This window comes from Thalassophryne amazonica, chromosome 21, assembly GCF_902500255.1.
Source record: "Thalassophryne amazonica chromosome 21, fThaAma1.1, whole genome shotgun sequence".
In the NCBI taxonomy this organism is placed as follows: domain Eukaryota; kingdom Metazoa; phylum Chordata; class Actinopteri; order Batrachoidiformes; family Batrachoididae; genus Thalassophryne; species Thalassophryne amazonica.
Window position 1 is genome coordinate 27,071,611 of NC_047123.1, and position 14,778 is coordinate 27,086,388.

General features: G+C 42.2%; 1 protein-coding gene and 1 long non-coding RNA gene across 2 annotated transcripts; one reads left to right on the forward strand and one right to left on the reverse strand.

The window, feature by feature from the left end:
- The first annotated feature begins 1,825 nt into the window (after positions 1 to 1,825).
- On the forward strand, positions 1,826 to 9,450 carry aldh8a1 (aldehyde dehydrogenase 8 family, member A1). The gene is made up of 7 exons (XM_034162640.1): positions 1,826 to 2,051; positions 3,757 to 3,904; positions 5,059 to 5,214; positions 6,659 to 6,808; positions 6,936 to 7,192; positions 8,180 to 8,341; positions 8,424 to 9,450. The coding sequence occupies exons 1-7, from the start codon at positions 1,905 to 1,907 to the stop codon at positions 8,874 to 8,876; spliced, it is 1,473 nt and encodes a 490-aa protein (XP_034018531.1). The 5' UTR covers positions 1,826 to 1,904; the 3' UTR covers positions 8,877 to 9,450.
- On the reverse strand, positions 6,454 to 10,001 carry LOC117503414. The gene is made up of 3 exons (XR_004558559.1): positions 9,466 to 10,001; positions 9,315 to 9,321; positions 6,454 to 6,464 (listed from the first exon to the last, which is right to left on the reverse strand). It is a non-coding gene; the product is annotated as an uncharacterized LOC117503414 (long non-coding RNA).
- Positions 10,002 to 14,778: the final 4,777 nt, after the last annotated feature.

The window sequence follows — 14,778 nt, forward strand, 5'->3', positions numbered from 1 at the left end:
AACAGGTTTTTGTTTTAACAAACCCACGACATAACATCTGATTTTTTCCCAGACTAGCTAAAGGCCATGTTTGTATTATGGATTTGTTTACTCAAGCAAGGGTCCTTAAGATGGCTCTCTTTATTTTGTAAGGTCAGATGACTTGGTGTACGGGCATGCTGCATGACTGCAGGGTTCTAGCTACGGTGGGCGGTGCTGGGGCGTACCACCCAGCACTGCAAATTTCCTCCCGGCTCTCGGGTTTAAATTTTCTGTCCCGTCCACCACGGATTTTCCAAAAAATGAACTGAAATGTTGCTGAAAAATGTACTAATTAAATTGTATTTCAAGCTTATAGTGTCATATTTTGGTTTTATTTTGCAATTTCAACCAAATAATGAAATATATTTCTCATTTTCTTCATATCTCTGCCGCAAACAGCAGAGATCAGCAGTCAGCTGCTTTCAGTGTTCACTCTAAAGCAGATCAGAATGGAGACACTGCGTCTCTCTGCACTCTGATTTAAAGGAAAAAAATTCCATTAAAATATTTTATTAAAATAATCCAGTGTCAGTGTCCGTAGATGCTGACACATTCAGAAGTTTACAGTTTATTTTAGTTTAAAGGCTTCCGTTTCCAAAAAGCTAGGATGAAAAATGCATTGACATTGAGAGAGAGGAGGAGTTGGAGGGGAAGGGCAGGAGATAGCGTGCATGGGGGGGGCTTCAGCTCTTGTTCAAACAAGATATAAGTTAAGACAAGTTATATTGTTTTATGTGGTGGTGTTTTTTTTTATAGTAATGCAATCCCAACATGTTGGAAAAAACTGTCATGACAGAAAAACTGGATGAAAGAAGAGATGAAATTCTATATGCCCATCAAATATTAATGTGTTCTTAACCTTTTCAATGTTATTTATTTTATTAACTTAGACTTGGACAAAAACATTTTAAAAAGAACTTTGGTATTACAAATATTACAACATAAAAGTCATTGTTTTGTGTATTCATTTCAGTGCGTCTAAAACCACTCAAAACTGGTTAAAATAGGGCTTGCCAATGACATTTTAGAGGTATAAAATGCTCTGCCCCCTTGACGCCCACCGGGGGCCCCTGCATCCCCAGCCACGAGACGCGATCATGCAATTTACCCGGCACTAAACTGGTTCTAGCTAGAACCCTAATGAGGTGCCATCAATCACAGTCTCTCCAGATGCATCCATTGTCATCTAAAGCTCTCACTGCATCACGTAACTATTCCTGATGGTCCTTGCTCGCCAGTCGCATCTCTTGCTAACATCACAAAAATTCCACAACAATTTGCATGTATCTGCGTCTAGATGTTTAACGATTCGCGAAATCTGCAGGAATTTCAGTGCAACACCTTAAATCACACCAATCTAGTCATCCAGTTGTTGACTTTCTTCTTAGTTTGTAGGATGGCTGCCAACAATTGGGATTTGAACCCATGGTTCAAAAACATCTATACGTCCATGGCCAAAAACTCAAGTTGCTTTTCTGCTGGTTTTGGGCAATACTTGGGATTTGAACTCAGCACTCCTTCATCTTCAAGTGCACAGATGAGCACTTGCCCATGGAACAACTTTAACCAAACAGCTTTTGTGGATTTGATCCTTGTATCAAGATTTGAGTTGATTACATTATAATAAATACTGAAAATAATGGATTAAATGGGTTGTATTTTTTGTATACATTTGGACAAGACACCAGCAGCTGGGATGATGATGGGGGGGGTCGGCCGTTGAGGCCCCTTGGCCCCTGCCACATTCTGTGCAGCCCTGCTCAAGCGGGTATAAAGTGGAAGGTTCAGAGGTCTCCTCGTCTTTAGACGCCTGCAGTCTGAAGTGCAGCCTGCCATCATTCCTTCTGGTTTTATTTATTCATTTTGTTTGTATCATTGCAGTCATGCTGAAAATCTCCGAGCAGCACAAACAGCTGGTTCTGGAAAACTACATCGGAGGCCAGTTTGTTCCCTGCAGCCGCCATGTGGACTCCTATGACCCCTCCACTGGGGAGGTTTATTGCAAAGTACCGGACAGCGGTGAGGACGAGGTACAGTACCATCGATGCACCGTTAAATATTTAAGTGTAAACTGTCAATGCATGAGTCTGTGGAGCTGATGTAGCAGGAAAGTGCTTTTAGGTGCAAAATAAAGACACAAAAAGTGCAAAAATAGCATGTGATTCACTATAAATAGTTTTGCATTGATTTTTCTTGGGACAGTGAACATCTCATGTTATTTCTTCATGTCTGATTTGGTGATTTCTGGCTTTTTTTTCTTTCCATTTTTATGCAGTAGATAATTTCCTCATGACCAGTATACTTAATGTACACTTATGGGGTATTATTGTCTTTGTGCTTTGAATGATGATGATGTACTTGCAGACATCCTACAAAAAGGGAAGAAATATCACTTTTATTTCTCGTTTGTTGTTTAACTGCATATTTTTAGTTTAAAGGAAAACCAGCCACAAACAAGAAGGGATGGAACTTTGACCCTTCCAGAGCCAACAGTTGAATAATTATTAAACACAATGACACTGCAGCACTCAAGAGTGCATACCTCCACCAAGGACTCACCTGAGTGTGTCGCATTGTCTCACCTGCTGATTTCTCCCCCACCCACCACTTAAATGTTACTAATAGAAACCTTTGTGAGGTCACAAAGTAGGTTTTTGAAATGCACCATCTCTCAAATAAAAAGTGTTGAATTGAAATCTACTGAGGCAGATCACCCTCTAAACCAGGATTAACTAGAACACCTTCACCAACACGAGTTTCCAATTCCACAAATTTTTACATTGCAAAAGATTTTCAAGGACAAAGTCCTGTTGGAAGTATATGTAAGATAAAATATAGATCAAAAGGGCTTTTCAATGTTAAAATCAAATAACCACTAAATCTGCAATACGGATCAAATGCAGATCAAACTTAGTCTGTTCATTGAGAGTGCCAGTTTGCACCTCATTGTCACAAATGAGAATAACTGAGGCACCTTTGATTGAGATATAATGCAAAATGTACATCAAATGGGCGTTTCAATATTAAATTTAAATGTTCACAAAATCCACAATCCAGATCAAATCTGGATCAAACTTTGTCAGGTGATAATGAGTACCAGTCTGCACCTCACTTTGAAATATGAGAGTGATTGGGGCATGTTTAAGATATAATGTAAAATATACATTAAATGGGGTTTTCAATGTTAAATTTAAATGGCCACAAAATGTATAATCTGGTTCAGATCCGGATCAAACTTTGGCAGTCGATAAAGGATACCATCTTATATAACACTCTTAAATATGAAAGAAATTTGATCTTTTATAACAGTTATGAATTTCTGAAAATTCATTCAGTGTTAAAGATAGGAATTTTTCCAAGATTTTCCCTGACTTTGACCTTGAAAATTGAATTAGTTCTTGCCTATCAGGATATGAATCTTCAGTAAAAATTTCATAACAGTGTATGAAAAATTGTGGGTTCCAGGCTGTTCACAAATAGACAAACAAAGAGACAAGCAAACAGACGGGGCGAAAACATAACCCCCTCCAACCTTGTTGGCTGAGGTCATAAAAATAACAAAAGCAAACAAATCAAGCCATTTATTGAGTTATTGACACAAAATATGAAACAACAATGGATCCTAGACAGCTTCATCTGGACTTTCATCTAATGGAGTTGGTTTTTGGTTTTAATTTGATAATCTTTACCTCCTTGGCTCCTGGTGTTGAAGAATCTCTTCTTAACTGTTTGTAGGTTGAAGCAGCCGTGGCAGCGGCCAAAAAAGCTTTTCCCGATTGGTCGGCTCACAGTCCAGCACAGAGAGCCCAGGTCCTTAACAAACTGGCTGACCTGATTGAAGCCCACCTGGAGGAATTCGCCCAAGCTGAGTCCAGAGACCAAGGTACCTCGTCGCCAAAACTCAACGAGTCATCGGCTGCCTTTACGATTTTTGAGTTGCTGTGCATTGATGAGATTAAAAACATCAAACTAAACATAAGTGATGCATAAATTAAACAACAAACTTTTTTTTAATAAAAGTCAGGTCTAAAATGTTGAAAGGCCTGGTTCCATATTGATAACTGACTGATTTTATCATGAAAATGGTTTTCATCTGCCTCACTAAAACTTTGGTCCTTAGCGGCCAAATAAAGGGTTCACAAGGTTATGTCCCCAATGTGGACAAAGTTCCTGCAGCTTCCTGTGGCTCCAGATATGGGAACGTTTGCTGAAGTTTTAACTTTGTTGGTTCAAGTCTCATGTGTAGTTTCGAGTTTTTAATTCCAGCGTCCAAAATTAAAATTCAAAATCCTGAAAAGCAAGACTTATATAAGTTCTTGTCCCTGTGGTTCCAGTTGTTGGAAAACAACTTTATTGAAGTTTTAACATTATGGTCGAATCTCACCTGCAGGATTGAATTAGTTCAATATCCAAAGTTTGAAGACAAATGCTCGCACAGGTTTGTGGTTCCAATACTTAGAAAGAGGCTTTGTTGGAATTTTGACATCGTGGATTCACGTCTGTCACTCACTGCTGAATTTTAAAGTTCAACATCAAAATAACTAAAAACCTTGAAGATAAGGTTCACCACTCCAACAATGTGGCTGAAGTTGTTGGTTCAAAAACAGGGACAAGTTGGTTTTGAACCAGGAACCTTCCACACTGAAAACTAGCACACTTAACCACGTGGCCCCAACAAGTGGGACCACTTGATGGCACTAGAGGGCCCTTACCACACTGAGAAAAAATTTCTCCGTTATTACCACATTGCACGTTTTGGATTAAGTTCCAAAGTATAATGGGTATTGGTTCGTCAAAATGGCACGATCACGCTGCATATGCTTGTGGTTAGCATGAAGAGAAATGCTAATCACAATGCTAACTACAGTTAGCATGCCTGCATTTGTGAACGCAACAATATTTCTTTTTTATTTTATCTCTATAGCAGCTTTATGACATCACAAACGATTATGTATGTAATGCACAAAAGTCTATATACCCAAGTTCAAAATCTTTTGTCAGTTGGTATAAGTTAATACTGGCTGCTGATTGTTATAGGTAAAACAACAACGCTTGCACGGGAGGTGGACATTCCAAGATCAGTGTACAACTTGCGCTTCTTTGCATCATCGGCGCTTCACTATACCACAGAATGCAGTCAAATGGACCACATGGGCTTCCTCAACTACACCATCCGCTGTCCCGTGGGAGTAGGTGAGACTTCAGACTTCAAATTATAGCCTGTAAATGTTGTGTTTGTTTCTATATATACGAGGTCTGTGATAAAAGTAACAGACCTTATTATTTTTTTCAAAAACCATATGGATTTGAATCACGTGTGATTACATCAGACATGCTTGAACCCTCGTGGGCATGCAAGAGTTTTTTCACGCCTGTCGGTTACGTCATTCGCCTGTGGGCAGTCTTTGAGTGAGGAGTCGCCCACCCTCTCGTCGTTTTTTCATTGTTTAGGAATGGCTCAGAGACTGCTGCTTTGCTTGATAAAAATTTTTTTCAAAAACTGTAAGGCACAACTGAGTGGACACCATTCGATAAATTCAGCTGGTTTTCGGTAAAAATTTTAACGGCTGATGAGAGATTTTGGTCTGGTAGTGTCGCCGTAAGGACGGCCCACGGCGCCTGACGGCGATCTGCGCTTCGAGGCGGCAGCGTCTCGCCATTTCAAGTTGAAAACTTCCACATTTCAGGCTCTGTTGACCCAGTAAGTCGTCAGAGAACTTTCAGAAGAAGTCGGCATGAGGAGTTTATTCGGACATTCCATTGTTAACGGACATTTTGTAATGAAAGAACGTGCGGGCAGAGTCGCATGTCGGGCCGGACCCGACCGCGGGGGGTCGCGACAGGAAAAACACCTCCGTTGGAAACCTTAACGGGCAAGTTGGAACATGCCCAAGCCGTTAAACAATTTCTCAGTTACTCACTTGTTGAAAGCCATCAAAAGCCGCCTGAATTTTACAAATGGTTTTCAACACGGAGGTGTTTTTCCTGTCGCGGCGCACACAGATTCGTCGAGTCGTCACGGAAACGACTCGGCGAATTTGCGCGCACGTCTTTCATTAAAAAATGTCTTTAAACAGTGGAATGTCCGCATAAAGTCCTCATGCCGGCCTCTTCTGAATCTTCTCTGTTCTCTCACGACGTCCTGGGTGAATTAAGCCTTAAATTAGGATGTTTTCAGGTCGAAACAGGCCGACGATGGCGCCTGGAAGCGCGGCACGACGTCCTGCTCTGTGGGAAGTCCTTACAGCGACAGAAACACCCCATAATCTCTCATCAGCCGTTAAACTTTTCACTGAAAACCAGCTTAATTTCTCGAATAGTGTCCACTCGGTTATCCCTCACAGGTCCAGAAAAAATGTTGATAAAGCAACGCGCGCCGTCCGCAGCGGCTATTCAGACAAAGAGATTCCGACGGGCGGGGTGGAGCACTCCTCACTCAAGGCCTGCCCACAGGCGAATGACGTCACCAACACGTGTGAAAAAACTCACGCATGCGCACGAGGGTTCAAGCTTGTCTGACGTAAAAACATATGAATCAAATCCATTTATTTTTTTAAAAAAATAAAAACGCCCGCTTTTTTCATCACAGACCTCGTAAATTGTTTATATATAAATTGCACTTTGTGTACGTGGGTAGCTGGTCTTATCAGCCCCTGGAACTTCCCCTTGTACCTCCTGACCTGGAAGCTTGCCCCTGCAATTGCTATGGGCAACACAGTGGTAGCCAAACCCAGTGAGATGACCTCTGTGACAGCCTGGATGATGTGCGAGTTGATGCAGGAAGCTGGTACGTGTGCACCGCCCACAATCAATGACCATTTAGTGTAATGCAAGAGTTTTTGAGAAGAACTAGACCAGGACCATGAGCATTTAGAGGGCTAGTCACTCATGCCTTCATAAAACTGTGTCTTTAGGTGTCCCTCCAGGAGTAGTCAACATTGTTTTTGGCACTGGCCCTAGAGCAGGCGATGCCCTTGTTGGCCATCCAGACGTCCCGTTGATTTCCTTCACTGGCTCAACGGCAACTGGTCAGCGCATTACAGAGCGCAGTGCCCCCTACTGTAAGAAACTCTCATTAGAGATGGGAGGTAAAAACCCGGCCATTGTTTTTGCTGATGCAGACCTGGACCAATGCATCAGTACCACACTGTGCTCCAGCTTCAACAACCAGGTAACAACACTGGTTTTTGATGTATTTACTGAGCTATTAAAAAAAGAGACTTTTCCCCATTGAATAACATGTTAATTTCATAATAAACAAAGAAAAAAGGCCCTAATATAAAGCCTTGAGGAACCTTTAATGTTATAGCCTTACTGCTTACACCTTATAAGTAGGTTTGATGCCATTGCTTTGTGACCTGGAAACTTATCTAAACTCTTAATGTGCTGCACCTCAGTTAAAATATGGAACGACGATTGTCGTAGCAACTTGTGTCATTAAGAAGTGCCTCCATCTGAAATGAATGGTTTCTGGACATTTCCAGATTTTTGGATGTGGAGTGGAGTGGAGTGCATATGCAGTCATGTTAAAGGATGTGCCATTGTGTTAAATGAGGTTGATGTCGTGTTCCCAAGAGTTCGCATCAACTGGTAACTGTTGTTAGCGATAATACACATGGGAAGTATGGAAGAATCTTTTGATATATTAAATAACAGCATTAATTAAATAATTTTTACTTGGGAATAGTACCAGGAAACAGGACCATAAGGGCTATGGTAAACTGACACTGACCTTGACCTTCACGCAAATGATTGATGTCTGCCTTACCGTGCCAGGGCAACCCTGGAATCCACCTACGTGGTTACCACATTTGGTGGAAATCCAATAGATCTTTGCCAATACCTACTGTGTTCCTTAAGGGCAACTGTGGGGTCAACCTTCATTGACATACCAAGTTTGGTAGGTCAACAAACAGGCAGGCAAACAGGACCTTGACCCCCAGTGATTGACTTTTGACACATCCGACCTTGCTGGGTAATTCCACAACCCACTTCATAATGTGTGCTACGTTTGATGCGAATTGGAGGGTGTGATGTTCACTTTGTGTAATTAATTATGATGCAGGGAGACACTTTGTCCACATGAGGGCGCTTCTAACCCATACTTTACCATGTGGTAGCTGCATGTGGACTAGCTTTTCTTTTCGTTCCTCCTCAGGGTGAAATCTGCTTGTGCACCAGCAGGATTTATGTCGAAAGGAGTATTTACTCAGAGTTCCTCACCAGATTTGTTGCTGAGGCTAAGAAGTGGAAGACGGGCGTGCCCTCTGACCCCAGCAACAGCAACGGGGCGCTCATCAGCAAAGAGCACCTGGAGAAGGTGCAGACACAAACTGTGTTTATATTGTGCAGGTTTCTCCTTAGAAAGACTGCACTTTCAGATGTGTCTCTTTTTCATCCAGGTGCGCAGCTTTGTGGCGCTCGCCAAATCTGAAGGCGGCACAGTCCACTGTGGGGAGGGGGTCGACAAGCTGGACCTCCCAGATGTTAACGCCGCTGGCTACTTCATGCCGGCCACCGTCATCTCAGGTGTGTCCGACAGCTCCCGGGTCATGCAGGAGGAGATCTTCGGCCCCATCACCTGCGTCAGCCCATTTGACACAGAGGATGAGGCCGTTTCCAGGGGCAACGGCGTGCGTTATGGTCTGGGAGCCACAGTATGGTCCCGGGATGTGGGGAAGATGCACAGGGTGGCCAAGCGGTTACAGGCAGGAATGGTGTGGACCAACTGCTGGATGGTGAGGGATCTCAACCTGCCCTTTGGTGGGATGAAGCACTCCGGCGTGGGGAGCGAGGGAAGGTTGGATTCCTACCACTTCTTCACAGAGGTGAAGACGATCGGCATCAAATACTGAAAGGGAAAGATGCGTCAATTGTCGAAATTAAGAGAGAAAAATCACAAAAGAGAGAAAATCACAAAATAAATAGTTCTAAAAGAAGCAGAATCCAAAGACTTTCCGATGTGCCATGTGTTACAGATTATGTGCACAACACAAACCTCACACACCTCGTCCCACTTTTTGTTTGTTGTGCTGATGCAAGACTTTGAAAGGTGAACAAATGTCAAATTGTCCTTTGCAGAAGTGTGTTTTGGAGCGACATCTAAAAGCGTGCACTAGGTTTCGGTGGCACAGGAGACAAATGCTCCAAACAAACATCTGCCCCATCAAGCTCATGGGTCGCCACATTAGATTTGTTATGGATCTGCATGTTAATGGGGTACAAGTTTTACGCGGCCAGATGCCCTTCCTGATACAACTCCGGATACACCAAGGACACAGGTGGTCTTGAACCGGATACCTTCAAGTGTTCTTACCATCAAAGAAAAATTTATCGAGCCATTTTAAATAGTTTTCCCCAAAGGATAGATTGATTTAATGTTCTATTAAAGCATCTTAAATAGGTTTTATAACAGAGAACACATTAAGTCCTCCCCTATATAACCGAAGGATGCCAGTGTATATCCCCAGATCCTGTAGCATGAATCGGATGAGAGCCAATGACTCCCCGTGGATAGGGACACCAGTCCAACGCAGGTTACTTTCCCAGCCAAAGCTGGTAAACATTTACAGTTGGGTGGAGTGGGACAATACAGATGTAGTGTCTTGTCCAAGGACACAAACAAATCACATGACTGGGAAGCGAACCCATGTCTACATGTTGGTAGCCCAACTCTCAGCTGAAAAAGATGTGGATAAATTTCAGTGGTGATCAGGATCTGCCTCAAACTTAATTGCTTTTATATGCATTTATCTTTCACATTGCAAGATTGGTTTTCCTTTTATTGCTTTTTTCTTTTAACCTTTATTTCCTTATGTCACCAAGCTTTTAAGACTAAAATGTCAAAATTCTAAGTTTCTAACATTGTTTTTATGATGTCACAAAGCTTTGATACCACACACACACACACCCCCAAGCACCCCAAGATAGTCACTGTGGAAAATTCCCTGTATTATGACTTTGTATTTCTTGTACTTTATTGCCTTATGTTCAGAGGTGGGACGAAGTCACCAGCAAGTCATTCTCAAGTCATAATGACCACCAATTGTTTGCACGCTGACTTGAGACCTGAGACTTGCTGATTCACGACTTGAGAATGACTTGACAGTGACTTCGTCCCACCTCTGCTTATGATGTCACATATATATGATGAGGAAAATTTATAAAATTCTGACTTTTGATCTCTCATGTTCTTTACCATATCACACTGCTCTAGTTGGGAAAAGTGACTTGATCTTGTGACTTTGCTTTCTCGCATTATGACACCATAAAGAGCTGAAAGAAAACATAATTTTGACTTTTCATTTCTTTAACGTTCTTATGACATCACTTATGTCAGTTAGTGGAAAGGGCCGTATTAAATGGACTGCATTTATATAGCGCTTTTCCATCTGCATCAGACGCTCAAAGCGCTTTACAATTATGCCTCACATTCACCCCGTATTCTGACATTATGTATGTATTATGAATGTATTCTGACATGTATTATGAATGTATTTTGACATTTAACTTACTCTTACATTCCTGCCTTATGACATCACATAGATAACATTATGACATCACTCATGCCCGTTCATGAAAAGTGACACATTCTGACATTTAACTTACTCTTACATTCCTACCTTGTGACATGACAAAGTGACATAAAGAGAATGTGGCTCCTTTTATCCGTTTCTTTAACATATTTGCTTTATGACATCACAAAGCTTGAACCAAGAAAAGTCCATTATTCTGACTTAGCTTACTCTTCCAATCTTGCCTTATGACGTCACAATTTCTCATGAGGAAAAAGTGAAAGTTCGGACTCCTTTGATCTGTTTCCTTTGTGGCATCACAAAACTGATGAGAAAAGAGCTCTATTCTGACTTTCATCTATTTTGTGCCTTATGATGTCACAATCGCATGAGGAAAAAGTGAAAATTCTGATGTTATTTCATATGTTTGCCTTATGACTTCACAAACATCTAATCCCGCCCTCCGTTGGTTAATAGGAGTTATAATGCCTCTTCTGCATTCCTATAGCTTTTTGAACAATAACGCTTGAAACAAAGTTAGTAGGTCACTGACAAACCTGCAGCCATGGAGCAGCTCAGGAATTAAATGAACCCTAAACCCAGGGCAGTAACAAGTCTTCAACGTCTCAGGATCTCTTTTGTGTGTCTTCTGTGCTGGGTTCTTCTAATATTTCACATTTTGCTTTCTGTCAATCCACATCCTGTTGCTGATATCTAATATTTGTGTGCTGACCCTGTTTCTCTGTTGCTTGACTTGCAGAGGCAGAACCAAGCTTTTGTGTTCGCATGACAATCTGGCGCTGCTGTAAAGTCATCTTCAGCTGTTAACTCGTTGCATGAGGAAAATTCCAAAAATGATAAATCCAGAGGAAAGATGAGGAGCAGGGAAACACTTGGAGACCGAACTGTAAATTTCTGAACTGTGCCTGCACTCTGCAGCCACAAGTAGACAATAATGTTATAAACTCTGCAAGTTATTTTCAGGCTCCTGTGACTTGGGTCTGGCTGACACGTGCTTGCCCTGTGCTCTATTTTACACAAAAACAATTCATAATCTGTTGGATATGTGCTCTGTTTATTCACACTTTGCCACAGAAAAGCACCAACCAGTGAAAGGAGAAAAGCCTGCCTGCTATCAATCTGTCCTTCAGCTGGCTCCCCGTCAGACTTCGGTGTACGCTGACTGACAAAAAGCCAAATGTTGAAAAATGATGCACCGAAGGAAACCGATGAAAATGAATGTTAATGGAGGGCCGGTGCACCCCCGTGTGTGCCCGCCTAATAAATGATCTTGCAAATATAGTGATCTCATCATATAATAGAATGAGAAAAATTTTTTTTTAAAAATATGTGAAGCCTTGAGCAATCATACATAGTGAATTTGTCTCGGACTTTGTTTTCATCAATTACTAAGAAATACAAACAATATGGTACTTTAAGGTGGATATCTCAAAAACTGAGTGACCGTCCAAGAAGAAGTGAGGGAAGCCACCAAGACACCCACACAACTCTGATGAAGTTATAGGCTTCTGTGTCTGCCATTGGAGAAGTTATGCATCACTATTTATATAGCTTCATGATGAAGTGTTCAGCTACATTTTGCCAGAGGGCACATGAGAGATGGAAGCCTATATTTGATCTGTATTGTTGGATGAAAATCCTTCTCTGCTTCACTCCATTATGAACATATGAGTGCATGTGATGCAAAAATTGCACTTTGCATAATTTCTCCAGTGGCAGCCATGGAAGCCTACAACTCCATCAGAGTTGACTGGGTGGCTTGGTGGCTTTCCTCAGTAGTGTCCTTGCACGTAATAAAAATAATTAGTTCATTGATACAAGCCTGGGATCACCTCTTCAGCCCTATTTTTGTGGAAATATCCTGGAAAATGTCTTTTTTTTTTTAATGGTCTTATAAATGTGGCTCCTATCATTTGATAAAAATGATTCAGTGATTGACATGATCTTTAAAATTTCTCTTTACCCTTAATGATTATGGAAATATCCTGGAAGATGTTTTTCTGACTGTATTTTTGGTAACTCTGACTTTGATCTTTCACAGATCTGCTCTCAAAGTTAACCATCTGGAAAGACCTGCCCAACGGATAGTCTTACCAAATTTGGTGACAATCTGCTCACGGTTTCCTGAGTTATGAGTGGCAATCATTGGGATGTGTTATGCAAACGCTATGTGTATAAATGTGAATGTTTGTCCTTCCTATTTAAATTGTTACATTGCTCCCATTGAGCAAAGTTATTGGGTTTTTCCTGCCTGATGAATCTTTTATGCAGATTTAATTTTCTTCTGACAATTCAGTCAAGACAGTGTGCTTCTCCAATTCATGCCCTCAAACCGCTGTAGTTACCCCTTTTTCCAGACTCAGTGAAGACGGGACACCCTGCAGGCACTGACATACAGCTGCAAGTGTCTGGCCTCCTTTCTCACACACATGCTGGGTCTCTCAGCTGAGTTTATTTAACCTGCATGAACTCAGCACTTTCTCAGGGTTCAGGATTCATCTCAGGGCTTATCTACCACACACACACACCCACACACACACACACACGCACACGCACGCGCACGCGCACGCGCACGCGCACACGCACACGCACACACACACACACACACACACACACACACACACACACACACACACACACAACCCTAAGATAGTCACTGTGGAAAATTCCCTGATCCGAAATGTACCAGCAGGAGTTGAGCCGGGGTGGGAGGGATTGTTGAGAGAATGGGAGGTTTGCTAGAAGGACCACATGCTGTAAATCAAGATACAATTTCACATCATATGAGAATAACCTGAGAAAAAGGTAAAATATGCGCCGTTTGTGGCTCAACAGGAAAGACAGAGGTTGGGTCAGGATCTCATCTTTCTGCTGTTTTCTGGGTGGGTGGTTGCTGACACTGGCATTATCTAAATATCACAAGGAACGCTCCTATTAGCATTCATAACTGTTAATTAGTGTTCATTAAATCAATCCACGTGAGACAGTGATGTGTTTTCATAAGTTTATAGAATGAGCTTTTCATATCTAGATGGGGGGGGGGGGGGGGGGGCTCTTGGAGGCCGCCACGTTGCATGGCCATTTTGATACAGTCCTCATATCAAGGAAAATCGTCTCTTGATCAATTCCTGCATTTGATGGCGGACACAGAGAAAATCTGCACCCAGGGTCGAACGAGAGACATCTGTGTGTGGGTTTGTTCAAGCTGGGAATGTCATTGCACGCCAACAAACACACGGTCCTTGACAGATCCTTGACCTGGTCCAATGGCTGGGAAATCCCAGATGATTAGGGTCTGAAGCCCTGCTGCAGTCTTCAGCTGCCTTGACAGGTGTTGGGCTACAAGGCATCACCTCGTCCGCCTGATCCACCATTGAGGTCTTCTTGGTTCGCCAAAGCCCTGCTGGCTGTCTTTTGTTCCGGGTTCCTGTTGGGCCTTCATGGTTACCATAGGGGCCACGGGGCACACAAGGTCCCCCCTGTATTTCACCACAACAGAATCCCCTACTTGACCCGTTACCCAGGTGTCACGATGCGGATGAGGTGTTGAATTTAGACTCAAAAGGGACATACTCAACCTATCGTATTTTGCAGTGTCGCTAGACAACTGAGGAAAAAAAGATGTTGAATCAGTGGTTGCTCCCCGATACACTGTCTACTCATTTGCTTATGCAGACTAACAAATTTGCAAACCCTCATTTTTGTGAAATGGCAATCATAAATATTATTTATCACAAGAGATGTCAAAGGAAGCAAAAAACGAGAAGGGAAACAAAATCGTAACAGGTGGCAGCATTGTGCATTCTGCAGACTCACCACTAGATGACACTATATCCTGCACACTGTAGCTTTAATTTATGATTAAAATAGGAAGGAGAACTTGATTGTACTGTGATTTGGTGCACAAAAAGAGAGGCAGTATGGTTTATGAGGAGCGCATCTGCAGGAGGCAGCACTGAGAACTCTTCCTTAATAAACTACATCTTCCCGTTTCCTCACAGAGTGAAGATGAAGGATGATGTCTTTTCATTTCTTCATGCCCGATCAGTGAAGGGAAAGATAAATGCTTGGTTTGGCTGAAGTCGCTGCCAGCGGCCTTGAAGTCACGTAGAGTAGGGCGAGTTCAACTCTACGTGACTTTAAGGGAGCTGCATTAATGTTTGGGTGCAGTCTCGAGGCGTGATGGAGCACAATGCCCTCTTCCTCGCCAAAACACAGAGGG